Source organism: Pseudonaja textilis, chromosome 1, assembly GCF_049901715.1.
Source record: "Pseudonaja textilis isolate UNSWEBS1 chromosome 1, rPseTex1.2, whole genome shotgun sequence".
NCBI lineage: Eukaryota > Metazoa > Chordata > Lepidosauria > Squamata > Elapidae > Pseudonaja > Pseudonaja textilis.
Window position 1 is genome coordinate 317,797,044 of NC_141990.1, and position 11,194 is coordinate 317,808,237.

At 49.1% G+C, this 11,194-nt stretch overlaps 1 protein-coding gene across 1 annotated transcript in view; it reads left to right on the top strand.

Annotated features, from left to right (window-relative positions):
• The window catches only part of ANGPTL4 (angiopoietin like 4), a 26,663-nt gene extending 17,216 nt beyond the window's left edge, over positions 1-9,447 (top strand). The window contains exons 4-7 of the mRNA XM_087922585.1: positions 3,483-3,593; positions 5,290-5,388; positions 6,634-6,909; positions 8,410-9,447. Of these exons, the coding sequence (XP_087778711.1) occupies positions 3,483-3,593; positions 5,290-5,388; positions 6,634-6,909; positions 8,410-8,591 (668 nt within the window). The 3' untranslated portion in view covers positions 8,592-9,447. The remainder of the gene's footprint in view (positions 1-3,482; positions 3,594-5,289; positions 5,389-6,633; positions 6,910-8,409) is intronic.
• Positions 9,448-11,194: the final 1,747 nt, after the last annotated feature.

Consider the following 11,194-nt stretch of genomic DNA (forward strand, 5'->3'; position numbering starts at 1 on the left):
TGGAGGGGAGGAGGAGGAGGCAGAGGAAGAAGAGAGGGAAGAGGAAAATAAGAGGAGGAAGAGGAGGAGGACAACCACGACCCTGGGGTCCTTGGTGCTGTCTGAGTTTGGTGGTTTTCTTGCAGACGTTGCATGACCCAGCTAGGTAACATCATCAGTGCTAGAAGGAGAAAGAGAAGAGGAGGAGGAGGAGGACAATGACTGTGGGGGCCTTGGTGCTCTCTGAGCTGGGTGGTTTTCTTGCAGGCGTTGCATTAACCCAGCTAGGGAGCGTCATCCTCAGGGCCAGGATGCTAGCGAGACCAGCACAGGTGAGGTTACCTGGCTGGGCAATGACAGGTCTGGCCAGGAAACCCCCAGGCTCCAAGAGCTCCAAGGACACCGCCAGGCCTTTCCCAACAGGTCCTTTTTTTTTTCCCTTGGTGGGGCAACTTCCACACCCAGCTTTCCCGGCCAAAGTTGCTCTGCCTTTTCCAGCACACATGGACCTCCGGGGGAGGAAGGCGGAGCGCGACGTGGCTTATCCCGTGGCCTTTCTAGTCGTCCATTTTGCTCTTCCGTCAGAGCGGAGAAGGAGCGAGGCTCTGAGGGGGAAGCCCAGGGAAGGGGGGTGTCCCTGCACGAAAGAGGCTCACTTTCAGCGGTTGCGACAAACCACCACGCGACGATCGATGGGCCGAATCCCCGGAACGGACCTGGGACGGGCCTCCATTTCCTTGCACCAGCCCATCCTGGGTTCCCTCAGGGCTTCTTAATCATGGCAGTGATTGGAAACAGGCCTGCTGCTCTGGTTTCGGCCTTTTCCAGGTGTGTGTGTGTGTGTGTGTATGTGAGGCAGAAGAGAGAATGTGGAAGAGAGAATGAGGGAGAGAGAGAGAGAGAGAGAGAGAGACTGAGAGAGAGGGGAGAGAAAGAGAGAGAATAGAGAGAATGAGAAAAAAGAATGAGGGAGAGAGAAAGAATGACAGAGAAGAGAGAAAGAGAAGATAATAACAGCGAGAGAGAGGAGAGAATGAGAGATTTTAGAATCAGAGAATGAGAGACAAGAGAATGAGAAAGAGTGACACAGGGAGAGAGAGAGAGAGAGAATGAGAGGGGGAGAAAAGAGACTGAGGGAGAGAGAATGAGAAGAGAATGATAAGAGAATGAGGGAGAGGAGAGAATGAGAGAATAGAGAGAGAGAATGAGAAATAAGAATGAGGGAGAGAAAGAGAGAGACAATGAGAGAGAATGACAGATAAGAGAGAAAGAGAAGATAACAGAATGAGAGAGAGAAAGAGGGAGGAGAGAATGAGAGACTGAGAATCAGAGAATGAGAGACAGGATAGAATGAGAAAGAGTGACACAGGGAGAGAGAAAAAGAGATTGAGAGGGGGAGAAAAGAGACTGAGGGAGAGAGAAAATGAGAGAATGATAAGAGAAAGAGAATGAGAAAGAGGAGAGAATGAGAGAGTAGAGAGAGAGAATGAGAAAAAAAGAATGAGGGAGAGAAAGAGAGAGACAATGAGAGAGAATGACAGATAAGAGAGAAAGAGAAGATAACAGAATGAGAGAGAGAAAGAGGGAGGAGAGAATGAGAGACTGAGAATCAGAGAATGAGAGACAGGATAGAATGAGAAAGAGAGTGACACAGGGAGAGGGAAAGATTGAGAGGGGGGAGAAGAGAGAACGAGGGAGAGAATGAGAGAGATGGAGAATCAGAAAGAATGAGAGACAGAATGAGAAAGAATGACACAGGGGGAGAGATTGAGAGAGAAAATGAGGGAGACTGAGAATCAGAATGAGAAAGAGAGAGTGACACAGGGAGGGAGAAGAAAAGAGAATGAGAGAGAGAGACAGGAGAGAATGAGTGGGAGAGAGAGAGATTGAGAAAATGACACACAGAGAGAGAATGAGGAAGAGAGAGGGAGGTCTCCATTTCATTGCCTGCTGTCCTGCATTTCCTCAATTTTGTGGCTGTCCCTCAATGTGGCAACCGCTTTTGGGCTGGACCCCTCCTCCTCCTCCTCCTCCTCCTCCTCCTCCTCCTCGCCTCTCCTCCTGGCCTACTGTGTCAAAATGGCAACCCAGTGAGACTGGAAGGCAGATTGTTTTGCCAGCACATCCCACAAAGCCTCTAGGAAATTCTTCTGCCCATGCAATCCGGGATTTGGTGGGGTGGGAAAGAGAATGAGTCCCTCTGAACTGAATAACAGAATGACAGGGTCGGAAGGGACCTTGGAGGTCTTCTAGTCCAACCCCCTGCTCAGGCAGGAAACGGTTATACCATTTCAAACAAATGGCTGCCCAGTCTCTTCTTGAAAACCAGTTTTCACTTTTTTGGAGCCTGGAATTTGGGGGGGGGTTTCCATATCTGCAGCTACAAAGACCTTGTACAGGCCGTTCTCGACTTACAACACTTCACTTAGCGACTGACGTTCCAAGGGCACCGAAAAAAAAGGGACGTTACGACCAATGTTCACCCTTGTGACTAGCTGCAGCCTCTGGGTGGTCGCTTGATTTACAGTCCGAGGCTTGGCAACTGACTCGCACTTTCAACGGTTGCAGCGTCCCGGGGGGGTGTCCCCCGTGATCCCCTTTGGTGATCTTCCGGCAGGCAAAGTCTGCCGGGGAGGCCCAATTCACTTGACAGGGGTTTCTAATTTAACAACCGTAGCCAAATCTGAAAGTTCTAGGGTTTCCTCGCAATAAGTAAAAACTACAAATCCACCCCCCTGCACAGGTCACCTTCAAGAAGTGAGGGGAGCCGAATGTCAACTCAAAAATATTTCTCTGGTCTTTTAGAGTTGTCAGCAGAATGGGAGTGGGGGGAAGCAATGCATACCTTAAATATTTTCATAGATAATTGCTAGGCGGCCAAAGCTTCTGGTGTGCAAGATTATTACTGGGGAGCATGATTGATGACTCTTGGCTATGGATGTGTCCCATTGGAGAATATACATCCTGGGGGTGAGGGGGAAGACCAGGGTGCTGTGTCTCAGAGTCAGCTGCACCCACGTAACACCAACATGGTCACTCCTAATAAATGATTTTTTTTTTAACTCTGAGAGATACGGCTAAATGGTTTGAATGAGGATGGATTGTTGGAGCCTTGACACCCGCATTGCATCACATGCCCCAATCGCCATCCGTCCCGGCGTGAGACGTCCTCTCACCCAGGTGCAGAGATAACATGACCTTGACTTAGAAGAAGAATGCTATTATGTCTAACCACATACACTCCAAGAAGTCCCCCCCCCCTTCCCATTTTCCCAGGCTCGAGAAGGTGGAAGCAAGGAAGCTGCTGGTGCTGATATGGCTTCCAAACTGACAATAAAAGGTTCTGTGGAACTCCACCCCACCGGATCACAGACTTGCCCCCCGATCCAACCTCCTTTGCAAATGGGCGGCGGAACGGAGAGGTTGAATCTCTTCGGCTTCTGTAACACGCGTGTCCATCCACGCTCACCCGCTTCCTTCCCACCCTCTCTTCTCGCTTGCAGGGCTTCCGGCCGGCTGTCATGACCTCTTCCTCGAGGGGCAGGAGCAGAAGAGCGGGGTCTTTGAGATCCAGCCCCCTGGAGCCCCGGCGTTCAAAGTCTTCTGTGATCTGGGTAAGTTCGGCTGCGATGCAGCGTCTGGCTTCAAATCTCTGTACAGCCCAAGAGCTGGCTGAGGGGGTTTGGAAAGAGAGGGCTGGTTCGCTTTCACTGTAACAAAAAAAAAAAAGTAAAAAGTCAGAAGGAATGGGAATAGGAATAGAAGATTGGAATGAAGAATAGGATAGAATAGAATTAGAGTAGAGTAGAATAAAATAGAATAGAGTAGGAAACAGAATAGAAAATAGAATAGAATATTGGAATATAGCATAGGATAGGATAGAATAGGAAATATTATAGAATATTGGAATGTAGAATAGAACAGAGTAGAATAGAATATTGGTATGAAGAATAGAACAGAACAGAACAGAACAGAACAGGAAATATAATAGAATATAATAGAATAGGAATTAGAATAGTGGAATAGAATAGAACAGAATATTGGTATGAAGAATAGAGTAGAGTAGAGTAGAGTAGAGTAGAGTAGAATAGAATAGAATAGAATAGAATAGAATAGAATAGAATAGAATAGAATAGAATAGAATAGGAAAAAGAATAGTGGAATGGAATAGAATAGAATACAATAGAATAGAATAGGAAATAGAATAGAATAGAATAGAATATCGGGATGAAGAATAGAATGGAATATAGAATAGAATAGGAAATAGAATAGGATAGAATATTGGAATGTAGAATAGAATAGAACAGAACAGAATAGAACAGAATAGAACAGAATAGAATAGAATAGAATAGAATAGGAAATAGAATAGAATAGAATAGAATAGAATAGGAAATAAAATAGTGGAATAGAATAGAATAGAAAACAATAGGAAATAGAACAGTGATGGCGAACCTTTTTGTTGTGGTGTGCTGAAAGTGTATGCACGCCGGCACCCACAATGAAATGCACCCCCTCATGAATATGCACGCAACACCCCACCCTACCCTCTTACTTGCATTGCTCATGTGCACACCTCCCAGCTGAGTTTTGGCCCGTTTGAGGCTGTTTTCACCCTCCCGGAGGCTCAAGGAAAGCGTCTGCAGCCTTGGGAGGCTGAAAAATGGGCCTTCTGGAAATACCAGAAGTGCCCATTTTCAGCTTCCAGAGGGCCTCTGGAGCCTTGAGGGAAGCCTCTGGGAGGCTGAAACTGGGCCCGTTTCGTCAGCACTTCCGGTATTTCCGGAAGGCCCGTTTTTCGGCCTACAAAGGGTGCAGAGGCTTCCCTCAAGTCTCTGGGATGCTGAAAAAGGCCTCAAACGGGCCGAAAATCCACTGAGAGCCACCCACATGCTCAGAGCAGGTAAGTTTGGCTAGGGCTCAGGTGCCTGAACAAATGGCTCTACGTGGCACAAGTTCGCCATCATGGGAATAGAATATTGGAATGAAGGATAGAATAGAATAGAAAATAGAATATTGGAATGAACAATAGAATATGTGTGTGTGTGTGTAAGGACTAGAAGGAGTTGGACTAGAAGACCTCCAAGGTCCCTTCCAGCCCTAGGATCCTAGCTGCTAATAAGAACCCATTAGAAAGACTGCCACACACAACATCAAATCAGAGGATCGGTCGAGAGAACCTGTGTGTGTTTTGGGGAGGCAGCGGGGTGGGGCAATTGCACGGAGGTTGGGTGGTGATGGAGTGGGCAGAGTAAATTGCCCGGGGTCTTGCCCCATCCGCAGTGCCCTTAGTCCTGCTCTCTCCATTGGCAGAGGACGGCGGCTGGACTGTGATCCAGAGGCGCTTGGACGGCTCGGTGGATTTTGACCGACTCTGGGACGCTTATAAGGAGGGCTTTGGAAATCTGACAGGTGGGTTTGAAACTGCTTGTTGTGGCCTGCTGGTGGCTAGCGGAGCTGGCAGCAGAGTCGGACAGTAGTGAGGAGGTTGGGGAGGAACCTTGGCCAGTCCTGGAGGCTGAGGAAGGCTCGGACGAGGGCTCTGCGTCAGAGGCAGAGATGGGGCCAGGGCTGGCTGGCTGGCAGTCAGCAGCTGCCTTCAGAGTTGGAGAGCAGTGAGGAGGGGAAGTAGCTGGAACCGGTGCCCAGCCTGCCCATGCGCAGAGCGGCCAAACGAAAAGAACAATTAGGAACTCAGGTTCGACGTGGGAGTAAAGCCACAGGTGGACGGTGAATGGCTCCTCCCCTAGGGATTAAAAGAGGAGCAAAAGGGGAGGGGGGCTTTTGCAGGAAGCAATTCCTTCGTTCCATCATTGTGAAGATCTGTCTGTGCATCTCAGAGACTCTCTGCCGAGCCCTTCCTTGTCAGCACTGCCTTTGGCAATAGTTACTTGGCAGCTCTCCAGGCTAGATAAGGTCTGTGCTCTCAATTTACACCCTCGAAAGACTGTTGGCCAGGCTGTTGGCTGAAGGTGAATGCAAGAAATTCACCTTCGTTTTAATAAAAGGGGTTTTGCCGGGACAAAGAGTCTGCTTAGTGGCTTTTTCGGAAAGCCCGGGTCAGAACCCCGCTTTCTAACAGCATCAATTTCCAAAAATCTATCTATCAAGTTAAAACATTGATAAAATGATAGTTCTCAACTTACTACCATTTCGTTTAACTGAGTGCAAAGTTACAACGGCATTGAAAGAAGTGGCTTATGGCCGGTCCTCACACTTACAACCATCGCAGCATTCCCCATAATCACGGGATCAAAATTCCGGCGTTTGGCAACCAGCATTGTCTTTACAGTGATTGGGGGTCAACATTTGTGGAATGCAGTTTTGATTTCCAAGCTGCCACGCTGCTCCCCCCTCCCTTTCTGTTGGCAACTCCAAAAAGACCACAGAAATATTTGATGAGTTGACGTTGGATTTGCTTTAACGACCGGGCGGCTTAACTTATCCGCTGCTGGGATTTCCTTAACGGCAGGAAAGGTCGCGTAACGGAAACGAAACTTGACTTAGCCAATGTCTCCCTTAAGAGCAGGCATTGGGAGGGAGGGCGCTGTTGCGGTCGTCAAGTCGAGGACTTCCCTGCGTAGCGGTCCATCTTGGCGGCTCCCAAGGCAAGTTTTTTGTTTTTTCCATGGCTCTTTTTCCCCCGCTTTATTTTAGGAGATTTCTGGCTCGGTTTGGAGAAGATGCACCGGATGGTGAAGGAGGAACATTTTCAGCTGCTGGTTGAGCTGCAAGATTGGGAAGGCAACTCTCAGAAAGCGCACTTCCTCTTCCGGCTGGGCGGGGAGGAGACGGCTTACACCCTCAGCCTCCTGGGAGCCATCCGGGGGGAGCTGGAGAGCGCCATGGGGGACTTCCCCCAGCTGCCCTTCTCCACGCGGGATCGTGACCACGATCTGAAGGGTGACACCAACTGCGCCAAGCACCTCTCAGGTCAGGGGCAGCGGATGGAGCAAACACCCGAAGGGCCTTTTTTTTTTTTTTTTCCCAACCCTGTCCCCTTTAAGAGGAGTGGACTTCAACTCCCAGAATTCTGCTTTGTTGGGGGAATTCTGGGAGTTGAAGTCCGCGCCTCTTAAAGGGGACAGGGTTGAAAAACTCTGAGAATGGGGAGTGCAGTTGCACAGCCATTTTGACTGTGCGAGTCACTGAACAGCTTGCAGCGATTTTGCTTAACAATTGTGGCACCAGAGGTCATTAAAATTGGGTGTGATTCACACAACAACCACGTCGCTTACTGGCGGCAATTAGAAACCTAGAAAACTGCAGAAAGACCTCTGGTCCATTGAGTCTCCTCTGTTTTGTTTTATTTCTTAATTGTTAGTTGAGTGGAGTTGAGTTTAATCACTTGATTCCTGTTGAAATTGTGGCCATATTTCGAGAACTAAACAACATGCCTGCAAAAAAAAAAAACTCTTGAGAAAAATCTTCCCGAAGTTTCTGACCCAGTTTGGAATAGCCACGTGGCTCTCGACTTAGCAACAGTTCAAAATTAACAACGGCACCGAAAAAAAAACGACTTATGACCGTTGTTCACACTTACGACCCAACAGCATCCTCAGGGTCACCTGATTCAAAATTGACAACATCGGCGACTGTGTCATGTTAACGCAGTGTTCCCGGTGTGTGTGTGTGTGTGTGTGTTCACCTGATCCCTGTTTTTGACCTTTCGACGGGCAGTCACGTGGGAAGCCAGATTCCCTTAACAACTTTAGTTAGTGATTTCACAAATGAGATGATTCACTTAACAACATTGGCAAGAGAGGTCATAAAATGGGACAAACCTCAGCAAATGTCTCGCTTAACAGCAGAAATTTTGGCCTCCGTTGTAGTTGTAAACTACAGGACTGCCTGTAATCTTTCCCGCTAGCCCAGTGGTGGCTAACCTTTTTGAGCTTCTGTGCCAAAAATTGCTCGCGTGCCAGCGTCCAGAAAGCAATGCGCGTGCGCCCCACCATGCCCTCTGCGCATGCACACGAGATTCCCTCCGCCGCTGCCTCATTACCTGCACTGCACCTCCGAGCTGATTTTTGGCCTGTTTTGAGGCCTTTGTCGGCCTGCCAGAGGCTTTGAGGGAAGCCTCTGCATGCTTTGCAGGCCGAAAAATGGGCCCGTTTTGTCACTTCTGGCATTTCCGGAAATACAGGAAGTGATGAAATGGGCCTATTTTTCGGCCTGCAAAGCCCGCAGGGATGTCTCTTAAGCCTCTGACAGGTTGAAAAAGTCCCGAAAGTCAGCTGGGAGCCACGCGCATGAGCAGTGAGGTCAGTTTGCCTGGGGCTTGCGTGCCTACACAAATGGCTCTGCGTGCAACCTGTGGCACGCATGCCATAGATTCGCCATCACGGCTCTAGCCCGTCGACGGAGTTGCACCCCTATCGGGGTCTTGCGTGCCTGGCTGACCCCCGTTTTCTGCCCCTCTTCTCCTTGCAGGAGGCTGGTGGTTTAGCTACTGCGGCCACGTCAACCTGAACGGCAAATACTTCCAGTCCATCCCACGGCAGCGGCACGAGAGAAAGCAAGGCATCTTCTGGAAGACCTGGAGAGGGCGCTACTACCCCCTGCGATCCGCTACCATGAAGATCCGCCCTGCAGAGCCGGAACGGGCGTCCTAAGCCCCTCCTCTGCCCCACTCCCCCCAAGAGACTGGTTACGGCCCTTCTTCCTGCCCCGTTCCCGCGAGGCACAGCTGGTCTCTGTCTCCGGAGCCCTGGCAACTGGGGGAAGACGGGGTCGCTGCTGGGTTGCGGGGCCAGAGGAATTTGGGGAGCAACCCCTTTCAGCCTCCTGCTCTTTTGGGGAACGTCTTTTGGGCGGCTGTTTCTGCTGATTTCGTGCCCCTCCAAAATGCAAAACAGCTGGGCCTTCGTCTCTCCTCCGCCTTCCCCAAAATATACGCGCAAAGGCATTGAGACAGCTATGGGGTTGTGGGAGGCTAGCGAGGTGGGGGGTGGGGAAGACCACTCCCCACTGCGAATGTGACCTCGATGTAGGAGGGCACACAATGCGGGGGTCTCTTTCACAGACCCTCCAAACTGCCCTCTTTGAACCTAATGCGCCCCCCCATCTCCTCTTCCGGATCTGCTTTAGGTCATATTGACTTAAAATGCTCCTGGGTTTCTCTTGTGCAGGACAATTGTCCGGAGGGGGTTGGGGGGGTCAGTGGTTACATCTTACGTGTGTTTTTCGTCCCCTCTTTTCCAATGCGTGTTTTTTTTAAAAAAAAAAAACAAACCAAAAACCTGGACCATCGCCGAGTGAATATTGTCGTTGTAAACGTGACGAAACTGTGCTTCTTCGGATGCTCGCCGTTAAAAGAGACGGGCGATTTTTTTATTTTTTGTTTGTTTGTTTCTTCCTCTTTGCTTTTTTGTTTTTAAATCTTTTTATACTTAGGTGTGTGAGACTTTGTGGTCAGTGATATGTCTTTTGGGCTTTGATGTATAATAATTAAAAACGACGAGATATTTTTTTCTTTTTCCATTCGGATTTTTTGGGGCGGTAATACGGGAAGATTTTTTTAAAAAACTGTTGAAGCTTTTTTGGACAGTCCTTGTTCAAACGGGCCACCTGGCCGGATGTTTGGAGATGATACACACCATGGAAAAAGATACTTTAAGTCAGTGGACGACCAGTGGACCACTGGTGGTCTGCGAGAAAATTTTATTTTATTTTATTTGGTTTTATTTGGTTTGTCAATTGCTTACAAGATAATAGGTATAAGTAAAAACATAGTTATGAATACATGGATACATATAAGAAAAATAAAAATAAAAGAAACAATAGGACAGGGACGGTAGGCACGTTGGTGCGCTTATGCACGCCCCCCCACAGACCTCTTAGGAAAGGGGTGAGGTCAATAGTAGACAGTCTAAGGTTAAAGTTTTTGGGGTTTGGGAAAGAAACCACAGAGTCAGGTAGAGTATTCCAGACATTGACCGCTCTGTGGCTGAAGTCGTATTTCCTGCAATCAAGTTTGGTGCGATTAACCTTGAGTTGGTATCTGTTGTGTGCTCTTGTGTTGTTATGGTTGAAGCTGAAGTATTCATTGACAGGTAGGACATCTTGGTGGTCCACAGAGAAACGTTGCCACCAAAGCAATGAATCCAGGCTACGCGGGAACACAACGCTGCGCTGCCAGTGGTGGCATTCGACTGGTTCTGCCTGGTTCTGGAGAGCCAGTAGGAGCGATGAACAGTGGAGACCATTCTCTCCACTGCTGTGCTGGTTCTGCTGTTGCGCCTACCCGCCCGCCCGGGCTCCCGTACTCACCTTGATCTGCTTTGCGCGGCGCAGTATAGCGCCACGCAGCAGCTGCTCAAGTGGCCGGAATCATGCAGGCTTGCAGGAGGTGAGTCAGAACGCTTCTGTGCTTGTGCAAATGCCTCTGCACCTGTGCAAAGTGTGCATTTACCGCATGCATACAAAGTGTGTGCATGCATGCAAAGTGTGCCCACCAAGCCACGCCCACTGAACTGGTGGCAACAATATTTGAATCCCACCACTGTGCAGCCCATATGACCTGTGGAAACACAAGGCTTGCGTCGTTTGCATTGCGAACAACATGAGGTAGTGAGGGGAGGTGGGAAAGGTGGGGGGGGGGGACTTGCCCCCCGCGCCTGGCCTGACCACCGGGCTGCTTCTTTCCGCTTCTTTCTTCTTCTGCTTTTGGTAGCACGCAAGGAAAGCAGCCAAAGTCTTTCTTTCTCTCCCCCAAACTCCGCCAGAAATGAGTCTTTGGGACCCTGCAAGGCCTCCTGCGCCAAGAGGTTGCGCCTGCAAAGGCTCCTTTCTGGAGGAGTTTGGGGGAGAGAAAGAAAGACTTCTGCAGCTTCTGCTGCTTTCATTGCATGAAGCCAAAAGTCTCTCTCTCTCTCTCTCTCTCTCTCTCCCGGAGAACGGAGCTGGAGACGGTGTCCTGCGATCCCAAATAAAAAACGATCGATCTGTAGGAAAACAGGATTAGGGATTTTCCTGCAGGCTTTTTGGGGGGGATTTCCCCAGGGTCTCTGGTGTGTGGGATTTAAAATGATGAGTTTGATGGTTCTTGAAGTCCAAAAGGTTGGCGACCCCTGCTCTAAGTCTCTGAAATTCAGAATTTGAGCACTGAGAGGCCGGAAGGACATCTAGTCTGCTCACTTTCTAGAACAAAAGGACATGAGCCTCAGAAAGAAATTGTCTAGAGTGCAGTAGTCCTCAACTTATAGCAGTTCATTTA